Source organism: Vigna umbellata, chromosome 5, assembly GCF_029865625.1.
Source record: "Vigna umbellata cultivar VRB3 chromosome 5, Vumbellata_1.0, whole genome shotgun sequence".
Taxonomy (NCBI): domain Eukaryota; kingdom Viridiplantae; phylum Streptophyta; class Magnoliopsida; order Fabales; family Fabaceae; genus Vigna; species Vigna umbellata.
The window spans coordinates 31,357,465-31,371,912 of record NC_142169.1 but is presented as its reverse complement, the minus strand read 5'-3'; the positions used below and the strand labels follow the sequence as shown (position 1 = coordinate 31,371,912).

The 14,448-nt window shown below is 32.4% G+C and overlaps 2 protein-coding genes across 2 annotated transcripts; one reads left to right on the top strand and one right to left on the bottom strand.

Moving 5' to 3' along the window:
- The first annotated feature begins 3,295 nt into the window (after window positions 1-3,295).
- LOC124842177 (protein DEHYDRATION-INDUCED 19 homolog 3-like) lies at window positions 3,296-6,799 on the top strand. Its single transcript, XM_088114951.1, has 5 exons — window positions 3,296-3,579; window positions 3,707-3,849; window positions 5,197-5,275; window positions 5,410-5,653; window positions 6,399-6,799. Exons 1-5 carry the CDS (start codon window positions 3,504-3,506, stop codon window positions 6,502-6,504), a joined length of 648 nt encoding a protein of 215 aa, XP_087971077.1. The 5' UTR covers window positions 3,296-3,503; the 3' UTR covers window positions 6,505-6,799.
- Window positions 6,800-7,695: 896 nt separating this feature from the next.
- LOC124842187 (Myb/SANT-like DNA-binding domain protein) lies at window positions 7,696-11,438 on the bottom strand. Its single transcript, XM_047318623.2, has 5 exons — window positions 11,327-11,438; window positions 10,621-10,931; window positions 10,422-10,515; window positions 9,857-10,329; window positions 7,696-8,452 (listed from the first exon to the last, which is right to left on the bottom strand). The coding sequence occupies exons 2-5, from the start codon at window positions 10,927-10,929 to the stop codon at window positions 7,904-7,906; spliced, it is 1,425 nt and encodes a 474-aa protein (XP_047174579.2). The 5' UTR covers window positions 10,930-10,931; window positions 11,327-11,438; the 3' UTR covers window positions 7,696-7,903.
- Window positions 11,439-14,448: the final 3,010 nt, after the last annotated feature.

Below are 14,448 nucleotides of genomic sequence, written 5' to 3'. Positions count from 1 at the left end.
GGATATGAAAGACAAGAAATTAACCTTAATTGGGGACATTGATCTAGTACAAGTAGTTGCAAAGCTAAGGAAGTTCTGTCACACTGAAATAGTTTCTGTTGGAGCAGCGAAAGAGGAAAAGAAAGAAGAACCTAAAAAGGATGATAAAAAGAAGGAAGATGAAAAGAAAGATTCCACGAAAGAAATTGTTCCAGATCCACTCAAGTTCTATCAAACTTATGGCTATTATTATCAGATGAAACCACATTACAATCCATATTACAGTGCCATAAGTGTGGAAGAGGATCCCAATGGTTGTGTCATTGTCTAATTTTGATGTTACAGTGCCATGAAGCTTTAGGCGGCGCCGAATCTCGATCTCCGACTAGTTCACCCTAACGTTGTCAGTGGTTTTGGTTTCTACCTTCTCTAGGGGTTTCAATTGTAGGCTTTGAATTCTAATTGGTTTTATGGAGATTTGAAAGTCTCGGGTTTTGTGTCTAGCTTGATTTAGGGTTCGTGACTAATTTGGAGTTTTCAGATTTGTGATTTTGTTTTCCCTTTACTGGTTTCAAATGGTTTAATGGAGAAGAAAATAGATGATGATGAGTTCAGTTGTGTGCGAAGAGCTTGAGCACTGGTTACGTTGGCCATGGTGGCGATTTGCTTTCGTGGTGCTGGATGGAAGGAGATGAATTAAAATGAACATGACACATGGTGCTTGACTGTAATGGAAGATGACTTTTTTTTTAATTTTTTAATCAAAATGTTAAAATATTTTTAAATTTCACGTAGAGCTATGTGAATGTCAGGTTTAAAAAACTTGCCACATCAACTTCCAACCTCAACAATATTTTTTGTCAGTTTCAAAAGTTGAAAACTCTTTTTTTTTTTGTCATGTGAATTTGAGAATAACATTAATATCTATGCCTATATAAATTTTGTTTCTTCATATCCACGTTTATTTTTCAATTTTTTTCTTTAAATTATTTCTTTTAAAATTAAAATAATTATTACATTAATTTTATCATTTTCTAAAGTTTAATCGTTTTTTCAATCTAACCATTTTTTTAAAATTTAATAATCTTTCTATTATAAAATATATATATATATATATATATATATATATATATATAATACATAAAAATCATTTACAATAAAATTATAAAAAATTATATTTAATTTTATAATTATAATATTAACAATAGTAATAATAATAGTTTTATTATCATAAAAAAATACAGGTGTTTTCACTAATATTTATTATAATTTAAAAATATATATATATATATATATATATATATATATATATATATATATATTGACTTATATATTTCATCTGGTAATATGATTTATTTTACTTCAATTTTTCTGGTTTAGATGTTGACAGCAATTTTTTTTACTTCGGATCCATGAACCTAATCTAAATAACATTAATCATAAAGTAATTAATTATGTGTTTATTATTATAACATGTATTGTTATCTTATGTCACACTGGTGTCTTGATGTTGAAGTATCTTTTGCAAACTTCCATTCTCAACTTAGATGATATCTGAATTTGATAACATTTTGAATTGGGAAGAGAAAACTTTTTGTGAAATTTTTACAATATAATCATGGTCTTGTAAGAACAACTTTAATTATGACTCATATTTGAACTCGGATTAAAAATTCTTACTTTAATGATTATGAGAATATGGTTTAAATACTCTTTTGTTCCATATTTTAGTTAATTATGTTCAATTTGATATTTTTCCAATATCGTCAAAATTGCTTGCTAACTAAAGATAATCAAGATAATCATGTGTTTTGTGTGTCAATTTGTATGTGTTTTTTTAATTGTTGTTTTAATTTAAAAAAGAAAAGGTTTTTATGTATCAAATTAACATTGTATTACATGGCAATATCAGTGTCATGTATCAAATATGTCGATTTCATATGTCAAGTCAGTATTAATGTCACATGTCATTGTCTTATATTCAATTTAGTCTCAATTTTCATTAATTTTGTTGAACCTAATTTTGATTTTTGTTAATTTTATTTAATTTAATCATAATCTTGTCATTTTCTAAATTAAGATCAAATTTATTTTTTATTAAAATTCACATTTTTATTAAATAATTTTCTTTTTATTACAGTTAAACCAACTCTAAGTATATTATTGGAATATAATTATTATATTTATGTTAGATTTTTCTTCATATAAAAATAAATTTAGAGATGGTTTAAAAGTAATGAAATTTTTTCTTTAATTTTAAAAATAAAAAAAATTATCTTCTAATTTTAAAAATGAATTAGATTTTTCCTTTTAATTTTAAAAATAAATTTGAATTTTTCTTCTAATTTTAAAAATAATAATGAGTTTTTCTTCTAATTTTAAAAATAATGAAGAATTTTCCTTTTAATTTTAAAATAATGATTTTTTTATTTTAAAAGTAATGAAGAATTTTTCATATAAATTCTTAAAAAAAATTATTTTGGAATTTAAAATATGGACTGAATCGAACAAAATCAACGTAATTTAATATTAAATTGAACAAAATTAACGAAAATTAAGAATATATATAATACATGACAATCTAATTTTACACCTAGTGACACCAACTTGACACATGGTATTAATATTGTCATGTGACATAGACTTAAAATGTGAATAATTTTATTTATTAATTAAGAAAATTTTGAAAGTTTTTAAAAAATCACTAACTTCATCTTCCATTAACATTTTAGATGACGTCATTAAAAATAATCAAATTAAACATAATTTACCGAAATAACAATCACATTAAACAAAGAAAATAGTCTTATATTAAATAAAGCGAATGAAAATAAAGACAAAAAAATATTAAAGTTAAAAGTATTTATAAAAGTATTGAAAAATAATATAAGGGATTAGGGTCATCTATATTATAAATAGTATTTGTGTATTTGTATATATTGTTTGGGCTATGTGTATATTTTATATAATATGTGTATTTTAAAAGGAATATTTGTGTATACTTATATTTGTGATAGATTTGTAGTAATAGATATAAATATATTTTTGTTATTATTATTTTTCCATCCCAAATATTCCAACAAATGTGATGTGATATGTGAAAATGCAATCTATGATTCCATAAAAACATTCTTCCTCATCCCGTTGATGCCTATTATCGGGTAATCATAATAGATTTGAATGGGTTTAGGCCTATAAGGGAGGCTTCATTAAGATGTGGAGGTGGTGCAGAGGGCCATGGAGGGCGTTTGGGTAAATTTGAAATAACAAGAATTCGTGTGGGCTAAGGATCCCAACGCAACAACCACGCACAATCCTAAACCGAAAGCCCCTAGTATTTTCCTCGTCCTATTTCCCTTGACAGTAACATTATATATAAATATAAATATACTACACACCACTCCCATCCTACACCGGCACCCACAAGAAAACACAACAACGATTCCTCAGACAACTTTACCGTGTAGCCGAAATACCCTTTTATTTTTTCCTCTGTGCCTGTACTTTCTACTTAGCGCCAGTCAATGGAAGACGAGAATTTCAGTTTTGGCCGCTCTACTGCCTCCAGAAGCTACCAATCCAGGCTCAAGTCACACTTCGGTGATTTCTTATTTCAAACCTCGTTTTGTTCAATCCAGTCTTGTGGATACTGTTTTTGTTGGTTTTGGTTTTGTGGGGCGTCTGTTCTGGCTAAATGTTTAACCTTTTTTTTTGGTCGTTGAAACAGAGCTTTTCATCGATTTTGATGAGGTCAATGGGGATGAGGATTTTAGGACGGCTTATCCATGCCCTTTTTGCGCAGATGATTTTGATCTTCTTGAGCTATGTTGCCATATTGACTTGGACCATCCGGCAGAAGCCAAGTCTGCGGTATTTGATTTATCTTTCACCTTAATTTATTCCCCTTTAGTATTTTTTTTTTCAGCTTTGCATAGGAACTTTTTCCATTCCCTTTACGTTGTTGATGCTTCTTTATTGCTGCCTGGCCATGGTTAATTTATCGTAGTTGGTATGTTTTAATAGAGATATATCGCAGTTCATTGTTAGCCTTATAGTTTTGAAACAATCTCATTCAGATTGGGTGCTTTGGTGCTTTGCAAGAAAGTTCCTTCGTAGTTATTAACTTTATAATTGATTTATTGAACAGAAAATTCACAAAGTACTTAGGAAGCCAGTGCTGGTAGTTTCATTTGAAATATGTTAATTGTATCGAACAAATTGCATGTATTTTTATTACAAAAATTACCTCGTGATTATCATCGGCCATGTTTATGATGCTTGTAATTTAAGTCAATAGCTTCCTTGTCATCATTGCGGACAACGGACCTGAAATTTTCCTTTGATAAATTGAGACAGCTTTTCAAATTGACCTTTGCATTTCTGCATTCTATTGCCTCTGAAAATATCCATTATTACTTCTAGTTCACGATTAATAGCATGTTTTGGAGCTATCCATTGATGTGATTTTGCAAAGTGAAACCTTTTTATGACGTTCTTATTGGCTTTTTATATATCTTGCATCTATGCAGAAGCCCTTAAAGATGTGGTTCCTGACAAGATCTTAGCTTGTAGAACCTGAAGTGGTTACTGCACATGATTTCGATTTAGATCTTTGCCACATCTAGAATGAGCTCCCATGTAAAGTTGATGATGTTACTTTATTGTCGGTTGATTTAAGTATGACTAAGCAAACACACACACGCCCTAGTTGGACTTTAGAGAGATTGCAAGTAACCACTGTGAACTTTTAAATCCTTCAATTGTGCAACTCCTCTTCCCCCTCAAACTATGATAAACAAACCAGATCTGTCAAACAATTCCTAGTGCTTTTAGATCACTAATGTGCTTTTCATTGAATGATAGTTTCTATAATATAAAAACGTTTAATTTATTTATCATGTTTTTATTTCAAAGTGGCTATGAGGGATGTTACAAGTGTGTTAGACGGACCATGCATGATTGTCACATAATTTACAAATCTTGTAAGAAAGGGATATAAAATTATCTGTTGTAGTATTTATCCCAATTTTAGGTTCAGTTGGCGGATTTAGAAGTTTATACTGGCTACTTGCAATAGGCTTAAAATTCAGTTGTGTGTATATACTATTTTCTTAGACAATTGATTTATTTCTCAATTTGCTTGCAATTTTCATTACTATCTATGTTTGTGCTTGTTGAATTGCACTCAGCTATCTCTATCTCTGTTTGCTCATGCAGATTTGTCCTGTTTGTACCGTGTGGATTGGGTCAAATGTCGTTGATCATATAGCAGCACAACATGGAAACTTGTTTAAGATATCCTTTCTGATCTGATTGATAGGAATGGTTATATTTATTGATAAATCGTATTAGTTTGTTGCCCTTTTGTCTCCTTGTTACCAAAGCCTTTGTCCTTTATTCAACTATGTACTTCCTTTACTGGAGATTACAGTCAGCTGAAATCAAAATGGTACAAAGATGAATCCTACCCAGATCTTTCCTTTTCAAGAAAGGGTAAACCAGATTTTTCTTCTGGGTTATCTCCCGGGATGTCTACCTCCAACACATCAAGTGATCCATGGCTGTCATTTTTGTATGGTGCATCTGCTGTTGATGAATGTGAAAATGTGCTGCCAGATTCTTCAAGTGAAATAAGCGTTGAAGAAGTGCACTCAAATGATAAAGTGTTAGAAAGGTATGAAGTATCACTCTATTTACTATTTGTCATTTCGCATTTTTCATGCACTGTCAAACATCAACCATGAAATCACAAATTTATTTTTGATCCATCATTATAGAGTTTGTGAATGAAAAAAGTCAAGTTTTGAGACCAAAAAAAGGCAAAATCCTATTTTTAAATGGTTAACAGTACCAAAAAACTTGATTTTTCAAGACCATGTTTCATCCGTTGAAGCAATAATCTTTCGCAGACCACCTTTCACTTTGTGAAGCAATAATCTATAAATATTCAAAACAGGCGGACCACCTGAAATCATTGGAAGCATCCTCTACAACAGTTGGATATGATTGTTCTTTTCAAGTAACTTTTAGATTAATGCAATTAAAGCTGTAGCTCCGCGGTAGTGATGATAATAAACCAATCAGGGGGCCATTTATGTGTTCTTTGTCAGGATCACATCCTTCTACATCTAGTATAGGTAGGTACATTGAGGCAAATGATGGTTCAAACCGAAAACTTAGCTGCATATGCAAGTTCCCAAAAACACGCTGGTCTTTTTTTGTTTCTTTCTACACTTTGTTGAGGTTAGGGCCTCAGCGAAAATGGTTACTTTTGTTACTTGTACCTTTTAATAAGACATTAATTATATTCTTGTTGACTTGCTCTTGTTTGACGTTGTACCTATTTATGAGATGTTTAATTTTGCGTAACTACTTTCATCTTTCGCTTAAATATGTACCTAATATTTTAATTATTGCAGGGATGTTCAGCCATATTTATCTGACAAAGACCAAATAGAGAAAGCACAGCGCAGTAAATTTGTACAGGGACTTTTGGTGTCTACTATCCTTGATTCTGACTTCTGATTGAGACAGTTAAGGACATCAGTTGCTAGTTTCAATTCAATGGGTAAAAAAAGGAAATATATAGTATTTTCAATCTTGGAAATTATTCTTAGTCATAGGACCAATGTTTTTTTCTGCTGTATGGCACTGAGATAGACCTAGTATAGAGAAGTAAGCTATATGTAGGAATTAAATGTCATGTATATTCAAGACAATGCCATTATTGGTTTATAACAATTGCGTACGAACTCGTAGTTTCTCAGAATTTTGTGTTTCGTTGTAATAACATATGTAGTAGCTTAATGCCTTCCTCTTACTATTTGCTATAACTAAATAATGTGATAAAAGTGTGCCAATAATGATGAGTTGTTCTGGTACCTATCTGACCAACTGATTTTTTCAAATATGCAATTTGCTTAATCTGTTGACAAGGCCTTGCGAGTTATATAGCAATAGCGGCTATCATACTCCAATAATGCTTAACGCTAGTTGGATTTTTTTAGTGGAAAATGAGAAAGATAAAAAGTAATATTATACCGTCTTCCCGTATTTTTCTAGTTTGTAAAACGGGAAAATTTATTAGAGTACTCTTTTCCAATTCCACCACACAAAACGGAATTATATACAACAAATATGTAAAAACAACATTTCCAAAAATATAAAATGACGGGTGTATGTCTGTAGAATGAAGTAGCGAGTAACGTTACAAGGACCAGTGTTCAAAAGGGCATCAAACTAAAATATGAGACCTTAGTCAAAACTAGAACTGTCATTATGATACCCCTGATAAACTGGAATAACAGTTGTGACGATAAACTTTCACGGAAGGGATTATGTTAAGGATCATATGCCAGAACATGTGGGAAATGTCAGTAAAGGGCATAGGAGAGATTTGAGTTGATAAACCTTGTTTATGTAGCAAGGAGGGTAGAAACTAGGAAGGAAAAGAAAAGAGTAAGCAAGGCAAAGAAAATCAGAAGAGAAAGGTAGTGATGAGGGGAATAACCATTGAATGAGTTAAACAGCAGTAGGTGCAGACCCTCAAAGCTCTGCATTTGTCTACCCTTCGTATCCTACTTTCCTTGTTTTGTGAGTTGTCGCCGTCGGGTTTTATCCTATCTCAGTACACTAAATATCTTGTTCCTATCAGGTTATCAATCAATTGAATGCAAGTTTTTGAAACACTTTCCTTTCACATAACCTGAGTATGGCTACATATAAATGCATTTTTTGCAGTCATTAACTATATATGATGAATATACAAATTAATTTGCGTTCCAAAATACTATTCTATCATCAAAATTATTAGTAGCACTAATTTGCTTAGCATCCTCCCAAAAAAAACATAATCAGCTATAACTTAAAGAATATGGACCAAAATCAATAACAAACGAAATATGAATGGGGGCGTAGGATACACCTATGTGCGAAGTTTCCTAATCAACCATTTCTTTCTAAGCTTGGCATCCAATGCAAGAAATGTTTTAGCTTTTCTTTCATCCTCCAAGAAATCACAAGCATCCAAAACCAGGTCATCATCCATATCAGGCAATGCTTGAACTGCTTCTATGACGTTCTCTATTGATATTGAGGTATCATTCTTTTTTGCAGACACCGTTGAAACTACAGCTGCCATCTCATGGAGTGCAGCAGCCATGCCTTGTTCATCATTCCTTAATCTTTTAGGACTTGTAGAATTAGAAAATTTCTCCAATTGGCGCTTCTGTTTCTGACCTATATAATGTAACTCAATGACACCACTAAATTGTTCTTCATTGGAATTGGTTGTAATTGGAGGCTGAGCAGTGTTAGATGTTGAAGGGCACTCGATCTTAAAATCAATTGCATTTTGATGCCTATCTGGAGGCAAAGGATATTCTTTTTCATCAAAACTTGGATCATATATGACACGCAAATCTTTATAGTATGGCAAAGGTCGAGTCATATATTGTCGTGCATCCGGGTGAACCTGCACAGACACGTCAAAAGTTTTAAAACCTTGTAAAATTAGATGATTAATATATCATAAGTATTGGAATTTCCTAAGGCATGCTAGGTAAGAATGAGAATGGGAAGGCTGATATATATGAAATACAACCATTGCATGGCTTTAAGTACATGGAATAAAGGAAAATGAAGTGAGTACCATTTGTTTTTACTTTGAATCTAGAAAAATAAAATGAACCTAGGAGTCCTCAGTTCAGCAAAGAGATTCTACCCTTCTTGATATCTCATCTCAAGACAGTCCACATTCTAGAGTGAACAAATTTATTTAGCTTGTATTAGCTCACAAGTTTTGCCAATGAGGACAGTATATTATTGTAAAACCTTTTATGATTTAAAACATCTCTTGTAAGTTTGCAAGAAAGAAATAAACACCTATTAAAAAATGTGGGACTAACTACAGAGTTTGATCCCCTACACGATATATTCTGTCTATTCCTCTTATAAAATAGATTTTAAATCTAATTTAACTTTACAAAACCTCCAAGTAAAGTGTCAGGTTTGCACTAATTTATATAATTTAGTCATATCTTTAAAGTAGGATCTTTAATATCTACTTTCACATAATTTAAGGGTTGAAAATGCACCTTAATTGCAATCATCTTAGCCTGCTTTAACTCTAACCTGTCAAGTTTGTGACCCATAGCTCAAAAAGGACTACCTACAAAGGGGCAGACCAAAATGGCTGAGTAAAGCATCACAAAGTGCAGTCACTAAGGCGTTGGTCTCAATGAATTGAAATCCCATATTAATTAGTGATATGACAAATTTAGTCATTGTAAAACTTAGACAACTCTTTCCTTGCATGTTGGTTTTATGGGATTGAATTAAGTACCTAAATCAAATGTTAGGAGTAATCAAGAGATGATCATATTCTCATTTTCTTATTCCAGTGTATTTTATCTTATACGAAGCAGTGAAGAAGGACAAATTTTGGCAGGAGGAAAAATAAATATTTTTATTGATCCTATTGCTCCCATATCATAACAAATTATCACAAAATGAAAATTAAAACCTTCCTACAAATATCTGCTTTACACCTTTACCACCAGAAACACTCTTGAGTCTTACAGAATTTATGAAATATGCAGATTTTGCCCTTTTAACTTGCAGAGAAGAGTGAGAATCTATTACTAAATTCATTATAATAGACAACGGAAAACAAATGGGTAGATACAATTATTTTCAGGAAAATAAATTACTTCCAACAATAAAAAATAAGACTTCACTCAAAACCATAACTCCTTAAATCATCGTAAAAGGGAACTCGGGTGAAGACAGGCAACTCTCGTTGGCAATATAACAAATTATACTTCTAAGTGTATGTCCAAAGAGGTTCGATTTCCCAGCAGATTCAATTAATACGCACCTTAATATAATCTTGCCAGACACAATCATCGGCAATAACCATCTGGCGTGTTTCATCCCAGGCAAAGCCATCCAACTGAAGGAGGCTTTTAATTAAATTATATTGCCTTCTAAGAGTTTTGTGCCTGTTCTTAAGAATCTCCAAACTATACTCAAAACCAAATTTTTCATTGAATGATGAAATTATCTCCATCCATGCTTGTTTGCTGAAAACCCCATCAAATTGATTCCCTTTTTGCATTTGAGCAAGCATCAAGTTAATGAAGTAACGATCCATGGGTGGCTGCCAATAAGTCCGGGTCCGGGTACCAGAAGAGGTTGTTGTTTCCTTCGACACTCTTTGTTCACAATCATCGGTTGCTTTATCCGAGGTAGAGATTCCACAGTCTTCATCAGCCTTGATATCCTTTGATACATAAGGAACAAATGCTTCCTTTTTGCCTGAATTAGATAACTCTTCAGGTGCTGCATCACCTGGAAATTCACATTCATTAGATGTCGAAACATAAACTGGACCTCCTAAGCATCAAGCATATATATACAAATAAGTGTTTAACAAGCGCTACCTTTCGTTTCCACCACATGTCCATAAATAGTGCACAAGTCTTTGAAATTGGGTATACTTTTTTTTACTCCACATGTTAGCGCATTCACATCTACCTGCATTATTATTATGCAGAAAATAAACCAATGAACTCCTTTAGTAGAGTTGAAAAGATTTAAAATAATTTCAAATTTTGATACTCTGAGAAATTCATCCCAAACCTGATCATCAACAATGACCATATTTCGCTGTTCGTCCCAGCTAAACCCTGGTTGGCCAAGAAGGTTCTTAATACTCTTGTACAGATTCCTTAACGTTTTGTGGCGGTTCTTAAGAACATCTTTTTCGAACTGAAAATTGAACTTAGCATTGAACCTTGAAGACATATACTTCCACGCCTTTTTGCTAAACAAATGATCCTCAACTTCATGGCCTTGACTAACCTGCTCTAACATAAGATCGATGAAATAACGATCCATCTCGGGTGACCAAATTGTTCTTAGGCGTTCAGTGTCGTTTGCCAGAGCCATTTCTACAATGTAACACAAGATGAATTGTATCACTAACAAGGTTGATGAGTATTTCAGACAGAGCCATAACCAGTGCACATACATTGTTCAAGGCGTGCATAATTGTAATCTTCCGGATATATAAGTACGGTTGATAATCAAGTAATAATAATAATTTATTATTTGTCGTTTTGAAAACAAAAGACTGATGAAAGTTAAAAAGTAGAAACCAAAATCTCTTATTGACAAGAGACCTCAGAATCTGGTAAAAAAAATGCTATGATGAATGTGAAGAAGAACAAGAGAACAGCATCTATCACAATTCTTCCAAAACAACAAGAACACAGATCGTGCCAAATTTTGTATCTATTAAGAGTGTTGAGATTAACAATTAACTATGGGATGATAAATGGAACACCTTGTGAGGAGTTTGAAGTTTGCTTTGGTAGGGATAGTGATTTCCGGGGCAAGGTTGAACCTGCTCTGTTGGGGGATACGATTGTACCCTCGCCTTATTAGGGTTATCGTCATATAATCTAACATATAATATTCCTAAAAATATAGAATATTTTTTATTTATGCTCGTATATCGTATGATAAGGAAAGCTGATTGAAATAATAAAAAATTATTAAATTATAAAGAATGTTTATATTGTTAAATTGTTTATATGAGTGAGAGATAAAACAGTGAGAAATTATGTACACCAAAAAAGAATAATATTTGTTAAGGTTATAAATATTACAATGGGCAGTAAATTTATATACCTGTTTTAAAAAAAACGATACTTCAATCATGTTTTAGAAAATGTTTCATAATAAATACTCTTAATTACAAATTTTACTCTATCATTATCAGTTTTCTACAACAATTTTTAAAATATTTTTTTTAATTTATCAATTTATGATTTTATAAAATATTAACCCCATATATTGGATTTTTAAATTATAGTGAGTATTTTTATAAAATTCATTTGTGTATTAATTTTTAGACTTTAATTTGATTGTTTACGAAATCACACCATTTTCATCCTCCGTGTGAATTTACTACTATTTTATAAAAATATATATTTTAAATTTTTATTATAAAGATGATTATGATGAATACTATATACTTTTAAAGTAATGTTTAATCATTTCATATTTACTATTATTAAAAATTGCATTGCACTGTATAACTAGAAAATTAATGTTAAAATAATGTCTTTAATGTATTTTAAATGGTTAAAGTTGTAGGTGAAAATAATATTAAAAAAGAATTTTAAAATAACATTAAATCTTTAAATATATTTTAAAACACTCCATGTGTTATGCCGAAGACAGGGCATACCTTGATGATCGGACGGACGTTGAAGACTGGACGGGCCACATAAATACTTCAGGCGCTCCAACTGGACGGTTACCTATTTGTTGAGGACTGGACATGTTGGCGAAGACTGAGCGGGCTCTCTCCTCTTCTTCGTATCCCTGTTGTAGTATTTGTTCTCCTTCCTTGTTCTCCAAGCCGGATGGGCGGACACCTGTCAAAGGCACTCCGACGCTCAAGTCAGTAAAGTGACCGAGTGGTTATTATAGCAAGTAGAGCATGTATTATGCAACCTCCCCTGAAATCATACTTGGGACCTTTATTTATACTAGTTATAATGGACTTTTACCTTTTGTGGGCCTGATGATGGCCAAATCACGTCTTAATCTTCATTAGGGGCTTTAATGAGCTATTACTGTTTATAATCTAACCTTGCGGTCGGCCTAGTGGTTGGTCGGCCGAGACAGTCGATCAGTATGGGTGGTCGGCCAGGGTTGTTGGCCTAGTGGCGGCTTAAGAGGAATCGTTCGGCCTAGGAATAGTCGTTCTATTTGGACCATGTGGTCGGCCAGGGTTGTAGGCCTGGTGGCGGCCTAAGAGGAACCGTTCGGCCTAGGAATAGTCGTTCAGTCTGGACCATGTGGTCGGTCAGGGTTGTAGGCCTGGTGGTCGGCCTAAGGACCGTTCGACATATGGGGTAGGGAGAACCGTACAGTACAGGAAGTATACCAATGTGGAAGAGACTCACCCTCGGGAGATTGTTAGGACTCCAAGTGTGAGTGTAAGTCCCATTTTGGGTAGAAAGTTATATAAATCCCTTATGTGGTTAGGGCTTATGTCTATTAATATTGTATCTCCTTAGTGAACATCCTCTTCGATAGAACCAACAAGTTTTAGTTAGTTTCCTATTTATCCCATTCAATTTACAAAAATCGTTTAATTAATGGCTAATCCAATTTCTTTTTCAACAAGCATTTTAAAACACTTAAAATTATGGAATGTTGGTGACTTTTCCAATAAGAAATATACCCAAACCTTTCTAAAATAGTCATCTATAAAGCATAAGAAATACTTTTTTTTGGCTATTAAATGTTGGTAATGGGACCGCAAATGTCTATATGAATTAATTGTAATTTTTGGCTTGCTCTCTAGTGACGTTGTTTAAGAATTGGCGGTTGAGAATCCAAGTATGAGTCTATGTTCCACATTGAGTAGAAATGAGCACCATATAAAGGTGAAGACCCATTAACCCATTGCCTTAAAGTTGTAGGTTAAGAGTGATGTCAATTTCTTATGTGATTGGACTCAGGTTTCATTGGTATTTTATCTCTCTAGTGAAACTCCTCCTCGATAAACATAACATTGAATCACGATGTTGCTTGTCTTGAACACAATTAATACACATAACAACATAAGACCTTTATGAAGCAATTGTAAGACCTTTATGAAGCAATTGTAAACCTTGTGACTAAGATGAACATATCTGCAATGCCATAAATGACGAAGCTCTTGTTTGTGGTGTTGAAACATTTTTTATTGTTTAAATCATTACAAGCAATATAAACATTCTGTTTGAAGTTATCTTGATTTCTAAGATTAATCCTTTGTGGGGATGTTATATATTGATTAATCCTTTGTGGGGATGATATATATTGCACCTTTCTGATTTAAACATGACGGTTGGCGTTTTTTTTAATAGTTGGTCAATGCTTAATAGATTATTCTTAAGCTCAGGCACATATCTTTTGTATCACGTGGATGACATCATTGATATTCAACTTCACATTTTCCTTAACAAAAATGTTCATCTTTGTGTTGTTTCCAAGTTTTACTACACATTTAAATGATTCATCCATCTAACTAAAATTTGATTTGTCCCCATACATGTGATTTGAGCATCCCAAATCAAGAAGCCACACATCTTCCTTCCTTATATGGCATTAAGGAAGCTCAACATGAGACATGATCAATATTTCTTTTTCTTCATCAAATTCTACATAATTAATTTCTTGTCCAATGAAGGACATTCATACTTTTATTGACCTAGCTTGTGGCATTTGAAACATTTAATCATGGATCGATTAAAATCTTGTCTTCTTCTTCCTTTCTCACCTCTTTTTCCTCTTCTCCTTTCCTTTGTGCCAAAATTATTTGACCTCATTTTTTTTTCTCCACTTCATCTAATAAACTTTTGTTCATGGAAAATTAGATACCTTTGTAAGTTTATCAATGTCCTT

Bases quoted from the DNA above. Each gene is read 5' to 3' on its own strand.
- LOC124842177 (XM_088114951.1), top strand. From the start codon at position 3,504: ATGGAAGACGAGAATTTCAGTTTTGGCCGCTCTACTGCCTCCAGAAGC. The intron at 3,580-3,706 runs GTGATTTCTTAT...TCGTTGAAACAG, and splicing joins CAGGCTCAAGTCACACTTCG to AGCTTTTCATCGATTTTGAT. The intron at 3,850-5,196 runs GTATTTGATTTA...TTGCTCATGCAG, and splicing joins CGGCAGAAGCCAAGTCTGCG to ATTTGTCCTGTTTGTACCGT.
- LOC124842187 (XM_047318623.2), bottom strand. From the start codon at position 10,929: ATGGCTCTGGCAAACGACACTGAACGCCTAAGAACAATTTGGTCACCC. The intron at 10,330-10,421 runs GTAGCGCTTGTT...GTGAATTTCCAG, and splicing joins ACATGTGGTGGAAACGAAAG to GTGATGCAGCACCTGAAGAG. The intron at 8,453-9,856 runs GTGCGTATTAAT...GTGTCTGTGCAG, and splicing joins TCTGGCAAGATTATATTAAG to GTTCACCCGGATGCACGACA.